Source organism: Melopsittacus undulatus, chromosome 2 (assembly GCF_012275295.1).
Source record: "Melopsittacus undulatus isolate bMelUnd1 chromosome 2, bMelUnd1.mat.Z, whole genome shotgun sequence".
In the NCBI taxonomy this organism is placed as follows: Eukaryota; Metazoa; Chordata; class Aves; order Psittaciformes; family Psittaculidae; genus Melopsittacus; species Melopsittacus undulatus.
In genome coordinates, this window is record NC_047528.1 from 112,458,850 (window position 1) to 112,479,050 (window position 20,201).

The 20,201-nt window shown below is 46.0% G+C and overlaps 1 protein-coding gene across 2 annotated transcripts; it reads left to right on the forward strand.

The window, feature by feature from the left end:
• Nucleotides 1-5,353: 5,353 nt before the first annotated feature.
• Nucleotides 5,354-19,322, forward strand: LOC101877779 (beta-1,4-galactosyltransferase 3). Of its 2 annotated transcripts, none has more exons than XM_005146662.3 (7): nucleotides 5,354-5,413; nucleotides 5,625-6,057; nucleotides 12,828-13,063; nucleotides 13,702-13,892; nucleotides 14,461-14,583; nucleotides 17,620-17,724; nucleotides 18,673-19,322. In XM_005146662.3, exons 2-7 carry the CDS (start codon nucleotides 5,820-5,822, stop codon nucleotides 18,812-18,814), a joined length of 1,035 nt encoding a protein of 344 aa, XP_005146719.1. In that variant the 5' UTR covers nucleotides 5,354-5,413; nucleotides 5,625-5,819; the 3' UTR covers nucleotides 18,815-19,322. The 2 variants fall into 2 exon arrangements, with proteins under 2 accessions (XP_005146719.1, XP_033916121.1); XM_034060230.1 differs by having other exon boundaries at nucleotides 5,367-5,408.
• The last annotated feature ends 879 nt before the right edge of the window (nucleotides 19,323-20,201 follow it).

The window sequence follows — 20,201 nt, forward strand, 5'->3', positions numbered from 1 at the left end:
GTGGCACTAAGCTTATTGCTCCTGAGCAATCAGAGCGAGGTAAAGAACGTGTGTAAAGGAGGGCTTTGCTCAGCACACAGTCCCCATGAGATCTCAGGAAGCCTCTGTGCAGGGGGCTCTTTGGAGGCTATCTGAATGAGGGGGTCAGTCCATGTTCCCTCAAATGGGGAACAAGCAGTCCTGCATCCTGCTATAGGAGGCAGGCTAAAGCACAGGAGGGGACAAAGGGAGTGGGATGCCTCTTATCAGAGAAGGAGGCAGGAGAAATTAAGGTTAGAGCAGCAAATAGAGAAATGGAGACTGTGTTTAGTGAGGCTGAGGCTGGGGTCTTTCTGAATGAACACATACAGCACTACAATGCTGCCCTGCCAGCCATCACAGCATGAAGGAATACTGAATGGGCCATAAATTGTGTCTTCTCTGGGCCCTGGAAAGGTTCTTACAGAGAAAGGATCTGGCATACTGGTTCTGGATAGCATGAAGGAAGCCCAGCGTCCACAAAACACTTCTCATTCTCCATGTGTCTGAGCTCTGTGTCCTGTCTTCTGCAGAAGGTAGCAGGCCTTGCACTCCAGTGCTTTGCCAACCCATCTTGCCACCAGGCAGGTGGGCTCAATGCTTTCACCCAGCATTAAACCAAGATTAAGTCCCCTTCTTTGTAGTTTCAATGAATGAGGAAGAGAGAGGGAATAAAGGAGTTTGTTCATGACCTCCACTTTCTCCTCTGAGATGGGCAGGGTTTCTGCCCGTATGAACAGGGGTGGATATGGTGATTTAATTCCCTGACCTCTGATCTCGCACAGCTCCTACACAGGGGTTTGGCACTGACAGTGGGTGTTTGTAGCAAGGACCTATTCTCATTGCAAAGGATACCTCCACATACATGCTTTTAGAAAGTTCTCTCTGCATCCCTATAAGAAAGTGAAATCATTATTCCTGTTTTTTCCAATGGAGACCTGGAGCACTACACCATCAGTTCAGTGCTGGTCAGAGGCTGCCCTCAACACCAGCCCTGTTGTGCCATCTCCATTCTTGTCCCAGCCTGGCCCTGTGGAGGAGACTTTCTGTGAATCAAGAATCAGTCACAGGACCACGGCTTGTATGGACAGCATGGATGGACACAGCTGATATTGCAGGCTAGCAGATGTTTGACCTGCTCAGCATAAATACTCTTTTCCCTGTAGAGCAGCCTAAGGACTGCTGCTGGCCAGGGTGCATCAGCTAAGGGTAGGTAACAGACACCACAGGTTAAGAGGGTTGGTTGTTAGCAGAGCTGTGTGGGAGAGCCAGAGTCAAGAGTTCCAGGCTGCAGGGGAAGTAAGGATAGAAGCTGCAGATGAAGCCTGAAGCATTTAAAGAGAAGGTATCCCAGCACCTGGTTTTTACTAGCATATTAGTTCCTGATATTCATGTTCTCTGAGATTCATCCAATTCACCAACCAGTGAATATTACTAACATTTCCTGTTGCAGAAAATACTATTGATGAGGAAAGAGAATGTCAAGAAAGTACTTTTTAATGGTTATTTATTTATATTGAATGGTACTAGAGCGTTATTAAATATGATGTGAATGGTATGATATTGCACCATTGTCTTCTCTTGCAGCATAAACTCATGACATCTCTAGCTGTCATTTTGGCAGCATGGTGACTATCCCCACTGAGATAGGAATGTCCACATCTTGGGAATGGTGGTCAAAACACCCCACAGACAGGCAGTTCTCCATCACAAGAGAGGGAGGAAAGGTGCCACAAGCTGCCTTGGTGAAACAGCAAGCTGCATTGCATGGTCACACATAAACAAGGTGGCTGCTGGCCATAAGCAGGCTGCTGATTTCTTTGGAGGCTTGCTGTGTGATGGTACTTGTAGAATCATGGAATGGTTTGTGCTGGAAGGGACCTGAGCCAGTTCCAACCCCCTGCCACAGGCAAGGACACCTTCCACTAGAGCAGGTTGCTCCAAGCCCCATCCAGCTTGGCCTTGAACACTGCCAGGGATGGAGCAGCCACAGCTTCTATGGGCAACCTGTGCCGGTGCTTCAGCACCCTCAGGCTTGTGGCCCTCTTCTGTAGAGCCCAATGCATCTTCTGGATGAGGGGAAGACACCTAGGAGCAGCAACCAACAGGATAAGGTATTACAAGCTCTAACCTTCCTACGGAGTGCATGCTGTTTCAGTCCCTGCTTCTTTCAGTCCCTGCAAGCTACAGCCCACAGGGAAAAACATTGAACTCTCACTGGAGAGATGTCAGTGCAATGGGATAAAGGTAGGGAAATTACTAGTTTTTCCTTCTCTCTCCAGACTGCAGGAGAGTGGATGGGCCTATTTGACAGCAGCCTGATGTTGGCTAATGCACAAGCCTGGGAGAAGCTAGTAGACCCAGGTTACTACTGTTTGTAATGCTCTCACTGATTTACTCTGTCATTCGGCCAAGTTACGTGACATCAGCTATTTGGTATTATTAATAACAAGAAGGGATCCACCTCCCAGAAACATAGAAGCACTTTTAAGGCTCTTTTGAGGAAGCATTCCTAAAAATTTAGCATACTAGAACACAAACCCCATCTGCTCCTGTGTTATAAAAAACCACAGTGACAAAGATGTTGCTTAAAGTGCTATGTGAAGTTCACAGGCAGTGATCCTGCAGAAGGCTTAGGAATAACTTGCCATGGCCAAAGGGACCTGAAACATCCACCCTATTAGAAAACACAGTCACCCCCCAAAAAAGAGGGGCAGCTCTGCTTGCCTGTAGTGGCTGAAAGCTCCTACAATGCCTGTGCAAGGCTAATGTTATCTTTCTCTTCCCTTGATAGAAACCCTGGGGTTTGGGAGGGTGTTGGATAAGACACATTGACTGACACTGCATGAGCACTTGGTATCACTGTTACACCAGCACATCCCCTCTTTGAGCACTGCATTTTCCCCAGCCAAGCTTCCCAGCCACTCTGCTGCATTCTCAACAGGGATCTAGTGCAGGCCCCAGGAGATGAGGCATGGAGAAGAAGGGGAAAGAGCAAGAGCAAGCAAGAATGAATCTTATTAAACAGAGCAAGGTACTTCTCTCAGTCTCACATCACGTTCAGGGCTGATGGGAGGGAGGGGAAGCCCCCTCCCCGAGGACAACCCAGAGGCTCTCACACAAACTTAATTTCAAGCTCTGTTGAAGATGGTGTTTGTCTGGGTTGTTTTTTTAATGCATTCAATTTAATTTCTCGGGCAGACATGTGAAAATGAGAAAGGCAGACCTCTGACTGTGGAGACAGCCCCGTGCCTGCTTCTTACACATCCGACCCTCACATTGTTCTCCTCCATCACTGCCCTCAATAACTCTGTGTGCAGGGGTTGCTCGAACAGCCACCATCTCCCTTCCACACTTCACTGGAGACAGTTACATTGGTTTGTTTGCATTTAAGCACTCCAATGTATTTTTAATTCAAAACACACTGCAGTTTTCCATGGCTGTGTTTAAAACAGGAGCACTCTGACCTTCAAAAGGACCTGCAGGCACCAGGAGGTTCTGATCTGCACACTGCTGGCCAGTCCGTATTTGCTTGCTGTGTTTCAGATCCCCCCATTTCTGTAACAATGGTTGAAGAAGAGGAACTGCATTTAGTTTTGGAAGGCTCCTGAGTGAGATGTTCCTGAATACAAACACATGCAGTTCAGCTCCTCTGCAGGCAGTTGGTCTGGTTGGTTGTATGTTAGTTTTCCAGCCTTAAGAGCACATATACATGGTAAAAATAGAGGCTGGGGTAGGATTTCCAGCTGACCTGCTGCATCTGCCCTGGAACTGATAGAAGGTGACAATCTTTACAGCTAAGCCCTGCATGAGAGGAAGTTGGCAGAGATGAGATCCAGATCCCACCTCTGAGACACATGGAGGCAGAGGGACCCTGCCCAAGTCATTCCTACATTGTGATTTCCTACTGTGACCCAAGGGAGGACTGCAAGCAAAGCATAAAACATAACACAGGACCAGGCGCTACAATAGCTGCTGTCTGCAACCCTGGGTCACACCACAAAAATCTTGGTTCCTTTGTTTCATGGGTGACGCAGATATTAATTCTTTCCTGTCCATGGCATTGTACTCATTGGAGCTTTCAGCAGAACATCAAGCACTGCTTTGTTTTCTGGAGGGGAAGACAAGCATGGTGGGTTTGCTGTGGTGGTGGAGGGAACAGCACAGGGATAATGTAAATGGTAGAGCAGCGTGCAAGGAAACCAATCTTTGCAGCAGCATTGGGTGAGTGGGTTTCAGTAAAGCCAGACTTGGCCCAGGCAATAGGAATATTAAATAGGGGTTTGATTGGTTTGTTGTTGTTTTTTTAATTTAAAAAACAATTAAGTTAAAATTAAATGTGGAATCACAATTTGCATTCAGGCCTTAGGCAATCCAGTTAAAATGGGTAATCGGTTGTTCTGTGCAGAATGACTGAGGTCAAGTTTCCCGTGCATTGGAATCCAGCCGTGAAGCAGGAGTGCTCCCAGCTCCCCATATAAAAGCTGTCACCCCATCCACCCCTCCTTTGTGCCATGTCACCCAGTTTGGAGGGCAAACAGCAGCACTGGCCTGGCTGGTTTGGGTCTTGGTGCACAGGCTGATGGGCACCTTGGGAGGCTGAGCTAAGGGATGAGCCCCTCTCTCACAGAACTTATTTTACTGCTCTCCTCAGTGCAAGCCCAGCCACTGACTGCTCTTTGAAGCCCTGTAGAGATTTAGTGTCTGTAAGACTTCCTTTTTCTGTGCCGAATTTAAGTGAAAACGGGCAACACATGGAGAATGTCAGCAGAGCAGGCGGATGGACCATCGGTGCTATCTCCTAAGCCACATTAAGAAATCAGCCAGTAAAGAGATGGGTGTAAAAGTTGTTTGCTACAGCGAGACGATGGCAGGAGGTCCTTTGCTGTGGAGGCTGTGCTGCTGCAGTCCATTCAGACACAGGTATTCACTCCATCTCTCTCTGCTCACTTCATAGCATCATTCAATCCCAGGCTGGTTTGTGTTGGAAGAGACTTTAAAGCCCATCCAGCTCCAACCCCCTGCCACGGGCAGGGACACCTTCCACTGGACCAGGCTGCTCATGAACGCATAGCTACCAGCCCATAACGAATTAAAAGCCAGCACATCGGAGCAGTGTTAACAGAGGAGAAGCTCCGCGATGCCCCTCAGCAGCCCTCCTTTTACCCCGCTCCCTTCCACCCCGCAGCGCCATTACCCTCTACGGCGACTGCACTGGGCTTGAGCGAGAGTGGGAACTACATGTCCCAGCATACCCCGCGGCGGAGCCGCCCGGCAGGGGCCTACCCTTCCCCGCTTTGCATGCTGGGAGCTGTAGTCCCTCCGGAAGAGTGGGCGGGGCTGCGCTGGGTGTAAACGGCCTCGCCGCCGGCCGGCGGCTCCACAGCGGGGTAAGGTATGGCCTTAGAGAGGGGTGGGCTTGGGGGGGGGTTCCAGGTGAGCCTGCTCCGTCACCTCCCTTAGCCTCTTGGCCGTGCTTTCTGCCGCTGTTTCTGTCTCCGAGCGCTGTCCCGCAGGGGTAGGCGTACGGCTCCGGGAGGAAGGGGCCGCTGAGCCTGTGGCTCTGGTGCCCCGGGTGGGCTTGAGCAGCTTTTTGTCTCCTTCAGTCAGCCCCGCAGAGCCTGTGGTGGAAAGGGGAGGTGAAGCCGTGCTTGAGGAGCGCTCTGCCGCCTCCGAAAGTTGGAGGAGGAGGAGGAGGAGGAGGAGGAGGAGAAGGTCTTCCGTGCACAGCGATGTAGCCCTGAACGTGGGACAGCACCTCAGATCTCACCGGTGTGATTGCAGAGCATGGGCTAAAAACGATGTCCCTCTCCCGCACGGAAACCCCTTGTTTTCTGCTGTTTCTGTTTGTATTCCAAGCGGTGTTCATCCTGATCCTGTACCGAGGTGGACCTTCGCATGTGTTCCGGGGGTTTTTAGACACGCCGCAGGTCCTGGATTACTCCAGGACTCACGATGTGTACACAAACCTCAGCTTGTTTAGCCGGGCTCCTAATGAAGAAGCTAAGCCCTACTGCTCGGCCCGGTCACCGATATTTGGTAGGTATAAACCCACAGTGGTGGAAGTGATTGCTTTACTACTAATAATGCTGAATGCTTTGTGTATTTTGGCAACTTTTTCACTTTAAAACTGTTATACTGATGTAAAACACTGACAATTTTTTCTTGTGGTAATGGACTCATATTGGTTATGTGAGGAAAAGTGCTTTGTTGACCTAAAAACTTCCAATCTGAAGGATTTGGCTATGCAGAGATTGTAGAGCAAGAATGAAAGCAGTGCATATGGGGTTAATGCCAAGTTAGTAACAGTTTGGATTCTTTTCCTTTGGCAGTCCTGTATGAAATGTGCCAGTGTTGTATTTCGGTAACTGCATGATTTTGACCTCTGACTCACTGTAACTACAGGGTTCTTTGTCTCAGCCTTATATCAAGCCTCTATCTCAATATAAATCAATTAAGTTGGCTTTAAGTATTGTTTGTGTGAGAATGTAGCTTGGCGCCTTGCTCTTCATGGCCATCTTTTTGGCCTATGATTGTTATGCATCCTTTACACTTAGAAACTTCTCATTTAGACTTAAAAGTCTGGTCATAGACTACTTTGTATTTACACTAGGACCAAGTTACAGCTGACCCTAGAGGCAGCATTCATCCAGCTACTGCACTGCTAAAACAGTTGAGGAACTGTAAGTACAAAGTGGAACCCATAAAGCAAGTTTGTTGGTAGTAAAAGTGATACATCTCCAATAGTAGTGAATCAGGTCAACTCTGGAATGGATGAGTTGGTAAGTATGAATTTACAGCTTGTTTGGGGACACCTACTTCTCTGTAGTCAGTTATCGTAGTCTGATTTTCTATACTGCACAGGTTTCTGCTTAGCCAAGTCTTGAATATTCTACTTGTAACTACTCCTTGGTAATTGCCCTGCTGTTCTAGGACAGCTGATCACCTCACATGGAACACAGTAAGCAAATGGCTCTTACCACCTGGTTTAAGGTGGAAGTATTGTGGAAAGCCAGTGCTGTGGTAACTCTTGTCAAGTTACTTAAGAGAGCTTTGCTTTGGATGAGCCTTTTTAGACTGCAATCTTTGTAATGGTGTTTGTTCTTTTGGGAAGATTTCTTCCTTCCTCTGGTGCTGAGGCTAAATAAAATAAGTGCAGGATGTATGATGAAACTACATTATAACTTTTGGGAATATACCTCATTATTTCCCTTGGAAACAGCTCTACTGAAATACTCATAGTACAGGGCCTTTTTGCACAGGTGCCAGTTGGAATGGGCTTTGTGCAATCTCTGTTCATCACTAGGTACAGCCCATCCGTTCTTTTGGGAAGCTACAATACTCCGCTTCAGCCTGACCTATTTTATTGGAAAAAGCACAGCAGAAATGTGCCTGCGCTCTGCTTGTCTCTGCTGCTGAGAATCTGCTGCCCTGCAATGAGTCAAATGAGAAAGCTTTGGTCTCAAAAAAGAAAAGCAGCAGAACTAGGTGCATTTCTGTGCAGCCTGGAAGCTATCAGATAAGTAGATGTAGTGACCTATATAAAGGAGACAGACACAGAGTAAAGTTACACTGATTGGTGCTCTTAGAGCTGTGAAATCTTTTGAAGACCTCTTTTTCTGTCTATCCCTTAATTCACATCAGCTGGGTTAAGCTGCAGCTTAACTTTTACTCAGTGATATTTGCCTTTAAATGTGAGAAGTGAATTATTCCTTCTGGTATCACTATGTGCCAGCCTTTCTGGTGGTTTGGTTAGAGTTTCTTTTAGCAGAGAAACATGTGCTGCTCTGCAAGGTAGTTGCACTTTGTTCTGTATGTGATGGTCACATATGAATAGATACATAAATACTGTATGGATATCTTGATCAACTTCTCTTTCGAGACTGAGAGAATGACTGAGATTTGTGGGCCTTTAATTTCATAACTCCATTAAATGAGACTTCAAAACCATTCTGGAGGACTCCAGTCTCCAGTTCAGAGCTGTGTCCACTCCAAAGCGTGTTAAAGGAATTGGGAGAATGCCAAATAGCTTAAATGATTTCTGCATCAGGGCTTTCATGAAGTGCAGTGCTTCTCCCACTTATGTATATAGTAGATCATCTGGATAACTGAATGTAAGATCAGCTCATCTGGTTCCCACCTCGTAAATCTACAGCATCTTGGCTCTTCCAGGCCTGTGGAGTAAGAATTAAAGTATAATTGCTGAACATCTTTGCCTTGGAAGGACTGGACTTGCTGACTGATGTTATTTTGTTAATGCTTAGTAGTGTCCACTGAGCATTTTGCAACCAGCAGCTTGGAAAGCGTTGTACTAGATCCTTAGTGTCTTCATTAATACTGTGAATAAATCACTCCAGATCCTTTAAAGTTTCTACACAAATAACCAGTTGCCTGGTTTCCTTTGTTCTTGGCGAGAGCAAAGTGTCCTCTGACTTTCTGACACTGCATGCAGGATGTGTTGTTTCAGCTCATCTTTTCCTCTGAGCAAGAAGAACTTTGGTGCTTGAAGACTTAGACTTTAAGAGGTACCTTCATGCATGGTGTGTGCTGAATGAGGTGGTTTGGCCCTCAAAGGCTCTAGCAGTTGAAAGTTCTGTTTGTAACTCTGCTGTTTATAATCTGCTCATGCTATGGATGGATTTCTTTTCCTCAAAGCCTTTCTTAGACTAGTTACTCCCTGTCATAACCTTTCCATGAGTGTAACCATCTATTATGGTAATGAGTGGTTCCTGCTGTGTGTTCTAATGGAGGCTCTCCTATTAGTTTATTCTCTTGGATTTAAAAAGCAGTAAAAAGGTGGGAATGCTCAGATTCATTTCCAAGTGCTGTTGAGGCAGCTTTGTATTCTGGCATTAGAAACTGCTCCTTAAGTTAGGGCTGTTGCTCTGCTTTTTTTCCCTGCTTCTTTATTCAAACAGTGGTAGAAATATACAAGTATGACTCTGCTAATGTAGTGTGTGGTGCTGTACTTTCTCAGTGTGGTATTTATCCATCTATACTACTGTTCCCATTTGCTCAGCTTGTTTAAGTTCTGTTTATTCTCTTTGAAATGCATGATTATAGCTGCTAAGTCTAAATGTGTAGCAAGGAGTTGAGAAGTCATGCAGTTTCTTTCCTAAGGTGGGATAGATATGGTCACAGTCAGTGGATTTCCACTGATAGCCAAATGTGTTGCCTAGAAAGTAAAGCAAGCAAGGAGTGTGCTGTCACTGGCACCAGTAACAATTCAGACAGGGAATTGTGGGGTTTAACTCTAGACATAAAAGTTTCATATCAGTTAAACATTATGTGATGATACAGGCTCAGGAAGAGCTTAGGAACCATCCTATGGAGAAGTGTCTTGGATGCATCAGGGTGTTGATCCTGCACCTTGTCTGAATTGGGATCCTGTGCTAACACGTTTTTCCTTCTTTTCCAAAGCTGCACTCTAGCAGTTCTGTTTCTCTTTGGTCTAGCCTGCAACTGCTCTGTTCACAGCTGGGATTTAACTGGATTATGGTGCATTAGCCTCTTGGTAGTTGGGTAGGAAAGAAACTGGAGAGCTACAAAGTAGTTTGTACCAAGCAGAGTAGGGCAGCAGAGATTTTGGGGACACAGGCTACCTTCTTTTCTTCTGTGTTTCCATGGCATAGTGAGTTTCTGAGCTGAGGAGTGTGAGGTATGGAGTGAAACTATTGCATGTTACCTTACTCATTCCCTTATGTCCAAATTCAGACTGGATTGTTCAGAATTGAAGGATTATTGCTACAGAATCTTAACTCTGCAATACAAAGAGCCTTGATTGTGTTATAGAACACAAAACACTGCTGTTGTAGGAGAACAAAAGGGATGAATTCCCTATCTTATATTTTCTTTGGAGCAGTGATGTGTAGTTGAAATCCAATCTGAATATAACGTTCCTTTAGCAAGCTCCAGTTGTCATCAAATCAGTGGGTAATGGTGCTTCAGTTAAAGATCTCATCATCAGGGAGTTCATAAATCTAAAAAGCAATAAAAACTACAGGTAACAAGCAATGTTGGGCTGAAATGTGGTGGCCTTAAAGGCAGAAAAAGAAACTGCATAGAATTGGAGTCAGCCAGGGTGAAAAAGAGCTTTAAGCTCATCCAGTCCAACCATTCCCCAGCACTGCCAAGGCCACCACTGACCCATGGCACTGAGGGACTCGTCTGCACGGTGTGTGAACACTTCCTGGGACAGGGACTGCAGCCCTGCCCTGGGCAGCCTGTTCCAATGCCTGAGCACCCTCTGGGGAAGGAATTGTTCCTCATCTTCATTCGAACTTCCCCTGGTGCAGCTTGAGGCCATTTCCTCTTGTCCTATCACTTATTGCTTGGGAGAAGAGACCGACCCCACCTCACTCCATCCTCCTGTCAGGCAGCTGTAGAGAGTGATAAGGTCCCCCCTGAGCCTTCTCCAGACTGAACCCCCTAGGTCCCTCAGCCGTTCCTCATCACCCTTGTGCTCCAGGCCTTGCACCAGCTCTGTTGCCTTTCTCTGGCCCCACTCCAGCACCTCAGTGTCTGTCTTGTAGTGAGGGGCCCAGAACTGAACACAGGATTCCAGGTGCAGCCTCAGCAGTGCCCAGTGCAGGAGGAATTAGTGTAGAAGTAGGTAATAACTTCATAAAATCTTAACCATAACTATGACCTAGATTCATGGACCCACAGCATGATTCTCTGAAGTACTGCTCCTCTGTTTGAGGTATGGCAACATATTCACACTTCCTACTGAGGGTAACAGTCAAAATCAAATTCCCCTGCATTTTAGATATTTAGGGAAGGACTGAAAAGTGAGTCAGCTGTTGCAAGAGCTTGCTGACAAGCAAAATTCAGATTCTCCTTTCAAAACCAAAGCAAACCTAACCTAACCAATAAATCCCATGAAGTGGGATTCCCAGCAGCTAAACCCTTCTGACAGCATGAGGAGTGGCATCACTGGGTTTTCAGATTGACCCTCACAACGTGCCCTTATGTATTCCTTGAGGAGGGAAAGGGGACACTTCCCAATACAGGTTTGCCCATCAGAGGTGGGAGTTATACCAACTAGCAAACTGTTGCCCAGTTCTGAATGGGCAGCTTGAACCTTAAGACTTGTTAGTGCTCAGAAAACCCCCAAACTTCCCCCAGAGCAGTGGAGGGATGTTGTTGCTTCGTGTCAGTTAAACAGGATGTGGGTGAACATGGGCTCTTTTTTGGCTGTGGTTAGAATTGTAACAGGAACTGGACTCTAGAATGGGCTGGAAAAAGAACCTTATGGACTCAACTGCTTTAGTGCTTAGACTTGAAACATGCCTGTACATTGCCCTGCTCAAAGGAAAGCTACTCAGCACCAGCCCTAAATAGTTGTTCTCTCAGACTTCATTGGCAGAATGATTGATTTCAGTGGTGTAAGAGGGAGTCTGACTTACAACATCCTGAAAACTCACTTTGAGACATGAAGAATGAGCTTGGAAGGAAGATTTTATTTATAGCTATTTAAAACGTAAACCAAACCACCAATAACTTCCCTGGCAGGCTTCTGGTGCAGTACCATACATTGTCTTCGGGTAGCATGGCCTGCGGAGAACTGTTGGTCCTACTTCAGACTCTCATGTGAAATTGCCAGCTGTTACTTGGGATTTAGGTGAACCTTTCTCATTCATTTAAGGAATAGATTTCCATCCTCTGCATTTGTGCTGTTTTCCCACAAGTTGACAGTGGTTGGAAGCCATGAAGAGACACTGGTTTAATAAATAAACTAACAGATCTCTTCTGGTAGTTCTGGAACCTTCTCTCACTCCCCAGAACAGACACTGAAATAATGGATTTGTTTCTTCATGCTGCAGCAATAGCAGGCCTCTGATAAAACGTTATTGACACTTTCTATAGTTTCTTTCTTACCTATGACTTGTCGAGCTCTTTCCATCTGATGAATGGAAGAATCCATCTAAAAATGCAGATATTGCTGAGGTAAGAACTGAGGGACACATCCTGTTTTGTATTTCATATCAGAGTGCTGAGCTGAGAAAGTACACCTCAGATGTAATTTCTTTTGCTGCCCTGTGCTTCTTCCTGAAAACATAACCTCTCTTCTTCCTGCTCAGTTGTCATCTGTTGCTCCCCAAATTCTGAAGCACTGCCTGCTTATCATAGTGCATACAGTTAAGTGATACGGCAAGAACAGCCTTTGTGGCATGTACCTAGAATGTCAAATTGAGCTTGAGCCTGTTTTAAGATAAAGCTGACACTTCCTAAAGCGTTTATATTCATCCAGACTTTAAGCTATTTTATCCCCACCCTGCTGAATGTCTTTTTGGACATCCTCCATGTCCATACCAGCAGCCTTCCAGTATCTGAAGGGGGCTACAAGGATGCTGGAGAGGGACTCTTCGTCAGGGACTGTAGTGATAGGACAAGGGGTGATGGGTTCAAACTAAAATGGGAAGTTCAGGTTAGATATAAGGAAGAAGTTCTTTGCTGTGAGGGTGGTGAGGCACTGGCACAGGTGGCCCGAGAAGTGGTAAATGTGCAGGGTAAATCCCTGGTGGTGTTCAAGGCCAAGCTGGACAGAGCCTTTGGTGACATGGTCTAGCGTGAGGTGTCCCTGCCCATGGCAGGGGTGTTGGAACTGGATTATCTTAAGGACCTTTCCAACCCAAACCATGCAATGTTTCTATGTGAGTACATCTGTTTGTGGTCTTAGCTGTTCTGCAGTAGGGGTGGTGTCTGAAGTAGTAAACATACGTAGCTGATGTGATAGGTGTGAATGAAGGTTGAGAAACATCACTGGTCTTTACTTTGTTTCCCTTTTTTCTGTCTTCTCCTCGCAGTTGGTCCATTAACCATCACCTTCAGAGTGCTCCCTAGTGAAAAAATGATCATCAGAAAAAACCCTTTCGTTCAGCCTGGTGGCAGCTACAGGCCACCTCACTGCCTGGCCCGCTATCGATCAGCCATCCTCGTAGCCTACAGGAACCAGAAGAAGTACCTTCACCACCTTCTCTACTATATCCATCCTTTCCTGCAGCGCCAGCAGCTGAGTTACACTATCTACTTGATTCAGCAGGTAAAGCTCAATTGGATGTGCCCAGTGGGGTAGCTGGGCTTCCCAGTTCAGGATTAGGTTCTGAACAAGAAAGGTGACTTCTCCAATGTGGAAGTAGCATTTCATGGATGGACTGAGAGGAGGTCAGTTATATGCTGTCCCATCTCCATATCATCATTCTGCTATTGATTGGTTCTGCTTTTTCCCTTCTAGAGGGATAAAGTAAGTAGTCAGTAAGTAGTAACTTGTATTTTCATCTCCTCAGGAGTTGCACGTGGCTTGTCTGTAGCTTGCCACTGTGGCTGTTGAGCAAAACTAGGGACACTAAATGCTAAAGTGAAATCAGGTATTTTTTTAGTCTATATCAGATAAAAACATCTGGTTTGACGCTCCTGAGGGGCAGCTTGGCTTATGGGTCTTTTAAAAGTGAGCCTTCTTCAGGTGCCCACGTTGTATAGCCCCTGGAACAGCAAAGTGTACAACTGGGAACACTGAAGGGAATGGGTGATGTTTTTAGAGGCTGGGGCATGAAATGTGCAGCCAGTATTGATTCATCACAACTTCATTCAATCAAATCAGTCTTTTTTTTGCTCACATAAATGTAAGTGGAGTTCACATCCTTGTTGTTTTGGTGAAGAAATGTAGGTTTGGTTTTCCAGGTGGGGAATGGTACCTTTAACCGAGCAAAGCTGCTCAATGTTGGTGTCCGGGAGGCCCTGAAAGATGAAGACTGGGACTGTCTGCTCCTGCATGATGTCGACCTGGTACCTGAGAATGATTATAACCTCTATGTTTGTGATGAATACTATCCCAAGCAAATGGCCAGTGCTATGGATAAGTTTCAGTACACGTAAGTACCTCCATTTCCTTTGGATATATGCATTCTAATTGGTTCACTTTGGCATAGAAAGTAGGAATGGGAACAGTGGGAGATACACCTTGGAGAGGTTTTCTGTTTGTTAGTGCTGCAGTAGTGACTTCCCCAGAAAAGGGTGTTCTTAACTTTAGGCATGCAGTGAGGAACAGTTAGGAACAATTCCTTACCAGCAGCTCCCTGTTCCACTCTCAGCTCAGCCTGGCAAATGCCTGGCAGATTCCTGTTTGCTTTTCCTTCCAGGACAAAAAGTAGAGGGTGGAAATTACTGGATCAAGTGGAAGATGTGTGACAGGAGGCAGGTATTTTGAACTGCCCCAAGATGTTACTTTCAAAACCAACTTTATGTCAGTCTGCTGGGGGAGAAGGTGGGAGGGATGGAACATGGTAGGAATTAGACTGGGTTTGCTGTTTTGGGTTTTAGCACTGTTATGACAGTGTCTGTAATGTATGATTGATGTATGTGTGACTTGGATGATGATGTTAGTTTGTGGAGGGCAGGTATTATCCTTTAATACTGATATTTTTTCCCTTTCTCTTTTAGTCTGCCATCTAAGTCCTTTTTTGGGGGTGTATCTGCTCTGACTCCAGAACATTACATGAAGATGAATGGGTTTCCAAACACGTACTGGGGCAGTGGTGGTGAAAATGATGACATTGCTACAAGGTACTAATGCTGAAACAGAACTATGCTGGCTCATGATCATGTAGCATTACCCTGAGAAAGGAACTGAGATGATGGATGTTCCTTCATGTGGTTGCAGTTTTTGTTATAATCCAAAATGCTACTGGCATTGGGAATGGTTAATGTCAGCAGATGTTCAGAATCTCTGAATTCAGCCATTGTATGCTGGGAGGACAAAGCTTTCCTCAGACTCTGGAGGGCAGAATGTTACTTCACGTCCTTGTGCCTTCAGTGGCTCTGGAGTGTGTCCAAGGGGTTATAACCACCAGTAGCTGTCAAGTGACTCCCTTGACATGAACAGTCCCAAGGGAGGGAAGGAATCTGCAGGCTTGATAAGAAAACCCAGAAGGTACTTAATAACGCTCAGACAGTTGGGAATTTAAGTTATGTGAAGTGCATTTAGTTTGCTCCAAGTGTTATCGAATCACCAGTACTTGGAATTAAGGAAGACAAGGAGTTCTGGCTGCAGTGCTGAGCGATGGAGAAGCCTGTGTACTCCTGTGAGTCAGTGGCAGCAAATCTGATGGGGTTTCTTGTACTTGAGTTGCCATGGCAGCAGCACACTGTACTGGTGAATACAATGAGTTTAGTTCCAGCCTAATTCAAATCCTTCAAGTACAAAACCATGGCTATAGCTGCTTTATTCAGCTTTGCTCTTGCATTGTGCACCTTTCTCTCACGGCAAGCTCATGGGGAGTTCAGTGCACCAGCACTAAAGGCCTTGTGTGGTTTTTGTCTTGCACAGTGTGACAGGTTACACACAGTGCAGTGTTCTGTTCCAGCACTGTAGGAGTTTTTAGAAAGCAATATTCTTCTGGGAATTGAAAGTCAGCTCTTCTAACATAGAATTCCTCCTTTTCCTTTCAGACAAAGCTTAACTAAAAGGGTGTAGGATTGTTTAGAGATTCAGCATTTCCTAAAGGAATGGAATGCTGGGGAAATAGATCCTTCCATCCGACCTGGGTCTGTTCAGCTGTTCTTGGTACAGCTGAGGCACCGTGACGGTCATGACTGCCTTAGGTTATGTACATCCTCAAATAGCCCTTTTGTGAAGGGGTGTAAATCCTGTGGTGTTTCTCTGAAGGTTCACACTAATGATTAGCAGTGTGGTGGCCACAGGTACACGGAGGCCGGGGCACTGCCTGTTAATGATTTATCCGGCCTCAGCCTGCTGGAGTGGGTCCAGAGAAGGGCAACGGAGCTGGTGAAGGGCCTGGAGCACAAGTGTGATGAGGAACGGCTGAGGGACCTTTTGAGGGGGGGGTTAATCTGGAGAAGAGAAGGCTCAAGGGGGACCTTATTGCGCGCTACAAGTAGGATGTAGGAGGATGGAGTGAGGTGGGGTCAGTCTCTTCTCACAGGTAGCAGGTGATGGGACTTGATGATCTTAAGGGTCTTCTCCAACTGAGCTGATTCTGTGATTCTAAATTGAGAATGAGCTGCCTGGTCTTGAATGACCAACTCAATGCACCTGTTGGGTTTTGGATTTTAGAGGGTGCTCACACACTTCTTACCATGTGGCAACAAAGTGACTATTTGAAATTGGACACTGAAATGCAGTACTCTGCTTGTCTTAGCAAACACCAGGATCTGCTGTTTTTAGCAGAAAACACTACTCAAACTGGTAGCACTTAGGGGTTAACATGATCAGCTCCAAGGAGGTCTGTTGGGTTCTTCTTAACAGTAACTGTATGTATTGACTCTTTCATGTTAGGGTTTGAGTTGAATCTTATAATGCAAAACCAGCAACAGCAAAGCTAGTTTAGTTCGTGCTTTTTCTTGTCTCTTTGATTGAATCTGCTTATGTTCTGAAAACAAGCCTTGTCTAAAACTCAATCTGAAATGACAGCATGTCACACTGTCAATGTCATCATGTGATGGCTCCAGACTAACAAATCCCTTCAGTTCTGTAGCCTGTGCCAGTTCTGCAGCATTCCAGGTTCAGTGCAGCTCGCTGCTTTACCAGCTCTGGTACACGTGTTGCAGACATGCCACTGAGGTGACTGCAGTTGAGCAAACATTCATTCTTAGGATCACGGGTGTGATGACGGAGGTTTGCTGGCCCTAGCACTGCTGCAGGCACTTGGGATTGGTAAAGTACCATAGGTGCCATCAGCAATGGGTTACAGCATCTGAAATGCTGGGGTTAAGAGCTCTCTTCTGGATTTCTGAGCCTTCAGCTCACTCTGTTCTTATCAGCCCTGCAGCTGAGTGGCTGTGCTTGGTTTGGCTGGTGCCTGTGGTTATCCCATACCAGAGCATCTGAATGAATGGCACTTCTCAAAGAACAGAGGGAGACTTAATAAGGGACTCTTCATTAGGGACTGCAGTGATAGGATGAGGGGTGATGGGTTCAAACTGATACAGAAGTAGTTCAGGTTAGATATAAGGAAGTTCTTTACTGTGAGGGTGATGAGGCACTGGCACAGGCAGCCCTGTGGTAAATGCTCTGTCCCTGTCAGTGTTCAAGGCCAGGTTGGACAGAGCCTTGGGTGACATGGTTTAGTGTGAGGTGTCCCTGCCCATGGCAGGGGGTTGGGACTGGATGAGCTTAAGGTCTTCTCAAACCCAAACCAGTCTGTGATTCTATGACCTGAAACTCAGCGCTGTCTTCCTTTCAGGAACTGCAAATTTGGCTGTTCAGGTTGTTTTCATTTCAGTCATGGAAGCCTAGGCAGAGAAAGCTCTGCTCTTGCTAGGGAGTGAGAATCATGCTCAGTTGTTGGATTGAAGGGGATAGCTCTAGAATGCTCTCTGTGCTGTTGTTCATTCCCTGCTTGCTATAATCCTCTTTGTACACTGTCGAAGCACCCTGTAGCTGGGAGTGTTCCAGCCCAAGCCTGGGTAGGACTTACTAGAGGAGATAACGTGGCACTGTGGTGTTAAACCCACTCCCTTCAGCCTTTTGCTTTTCCTGCATCAACACTGCAAATCATCCCTGGGTTTGCATTCCCCTGTAACTAAGCCTAGAAATGGCATCTTTATGCCTAAGCAACCATTTCCTTTGTTGTTTCAAAGGATTCAGCTGGCAGGAATGAAAATAGTCCGGACCCCACCTCACCTTGGACGCTACAAAGTGATGGACTATGACAAAGGGACAGAGACACAAGAGCCTTGGGGAAGGTAAGTGTCAGGGATGGTGGTGTGTGGAGTTTGGAGGCTGTTCTCTGCCTTGGTGCCATCATCTGCCTCAGAACAGGTAGTGTCACTTTGTCTAATGCTGCTACTTGTCTTTCTGCTTTCATGGGGCTATTTAGAGGAGTCTCTCAGGATAGAATGATTCTGTTACAACTGACAGTCTGTCTCTGTGATGAAGGGTTTCTCCTGGTTTCCTGCTTATTTTCCCTGTGGTTAAGGACATGCTAGCTCGGAAGATCACGCCTATCAGACTTATTCCCCGAGTCATTTGATGCTTAAAACTTGGGAAAGAAAATACTGCCTCTCTTGTAAATAGGGAGAGTTCAGTGTGATGAGGCGCTTTGTTACAATTTCCCTATTATACAAACCTGCTCTTCAATCTGTGTGGATTTACAATGTGCTGTTAAAATGCTAGAAAACAGTAGTGTAGTGTGAAGACATGAGGAAGGGGTTGTGAGAGACCTTAGCAAAGACACAGTTGTATCTAAGAGCTGTATTGGGTCAAGTGTGGTGAAGGCTTCCCTTTATCATCTCAAATCCTAGGCTTCCATAGCAACCCTGTCTTAAACCCCACCTCCAGCAGCGTGTGCACATCACTGCTCTGAGCCTGGTGGTGCACATCCCCCTCTTGCTAAACTGCTGCTGGTTCCTGGTTGCTTTCAGACTGTAGTTGTCACCTCACTGGTCTCCCGGGCTCATTAGGTTCCAGTCTGCATTGTCCTCCATGTTTAGAATACTCAAAGTGAACTTAATCTGGTCTGTTCAGTCTTACAAAGTGCCTTCTCTCTGGATTATGGATTAGTATTAGCCTGTATTATACAAGAAGAATTTTCTTGGGGCTTTTCTGGTAGCAGGTTTTACCTGCTGAGCCCTTGGAGGACTGTTTCTTCAGCTGCAAACATCAACTTTGTTGTTCTGTTTTTCCTTCCTCAGGCCTGCTTCCCACCACAACACCAGGAAAACATGGAAAGATGATGGAATGAATTCATTAGAGTTCAAGCTTCTCTCCAGGACAAAGCATCCTCTTTACACCAACATCACTGTGGACATTGGTTATGTTCCCCCCTTCTCTTAGAGGAATGGAAACAAAAGAGGTTGGTTGGGTGCAGTATGGCAGCATGCATGAGAGCCTTCAGCCTCTACCTCCTGGTGGCAGTCTCACCCAAGACTAATCCTTTTGTCTTTCATGTGTTTTGTCTTTTCTTCTGGGTAAAAGTTAGAAGAAAAGGCTTCAGGAATGGGGTATGACAGCAAATAACTAGGCTGGGGCTTGCTGTACACTGTAAAACTAACTCCTGAGCCAGAGCCACCTCCCAGCCCTCAGGGATCAAGCTCTCCTTACCCAAGTTATCTGGAACCTTTGGCCCAGAGCTGGATGGCTCTGTCCTGCTTTGTATTTAAATGGTGTTTGGGATAAAAGCTTTTCTGACAGATGCCATGCTGTATTTTAACCAGCTTCTATACATAGGTTCTGTAAATATCTGGTGAATTTGAGTCAAATAGAGTTGTGTTTGGGTTCAGATTTTTCTAGGATATTTACAAAGAGTGTAATAAAGGAGAAAGCTCTTTTCTTGCCTGCTCCAGCACTCGTGAAATGTGTTTATTGTAGCTGTGAGGACTTGAGGGTGAATGAGAGCTGAGGCTGTCACCGAGCCTGACCTCCTGCTCAGAGCAGGGAAATGAATCCAGTAACTCAGCTGTGGCTCAGACATGAATTATATTTCAAGGTTGAGCTGTCTTTAACATAAAAGACTTCTGAGAAATTAAGTACTTGAGGAAAAAGTCAAGTATGCCAGGAGTGGAGCTGGGATGCTGCAGGAATGTACTAGTACTTACTGAGTGGCCAAGGCCTTGCCCTTTCTGCAGTCTCTCCTCCACACAGCTCCTGTTACTGTGCGAGCATCACACTGGGTAGTTTTGCTTGTTATATGTAGATAATAAAACGCCTGTTTGCTGAAAAGCTGCATCTATCCCAACTAACACCCAAGAACTTAAAGGTTCAGTCGTCTCTGCAGGTGGAGTAATGGGACAGCCAGCTGGCACATAACTCTTCAGTATGTAAAGCAGAAGTTGCTTTTTGGCATGTGTGGTGTCGTAGATGAAACTCACCCAAGCCTGGCTTCGTATCTGTCACTAATGGGTGCACATCCAACAAGCAGGGGTAAGAACAGTCCGGTATATAACACAGTAAGGAAAGGGAAGCGTTCTCATCAAGACTTCAGAAGTGCTGTGGAACAGTTATCCACAGACTCTCACCAGTCCTCTAAAACCAGAATCCCAAGTACTGACAGCCTGGGTCTATAACAGTCTGGCCCAAAGCATTAGAACCAGGGCCAGGAATTTGTCTCCCTCTGACTTAGCCACTGCATCTCCTTCCACATCCCTCCAAAGTAACATGCAACACACAGCACCAAGACATGTTTTGACACAGGATACTTTCACCATCTCACACCACAGTGAGC

Coding starts and splice junctions, on each gene's coding strand:
- LOC101877779 (XM_005146662.3), top strand. CDS start 5,820: ATGTCCCTCTCCCGCACGGAAACCCCTTGTTTTCTGCTGTTTCTGTTT. Junction 13,064..13,701: donor CTATCTACTTGATTCAGCAG/GTAAAGCTCAAT, acceptor TTGGTTTTCCAG/GTGGGGAATGGTACCTTTAA. Junction 17,725..18,672: donor ACACAAGAGCCTTGGGGAAG/GTAAGTGTCAGG, acceptor TTCCTTCCTCAG/GCCTGCTTCCCACCACAACA.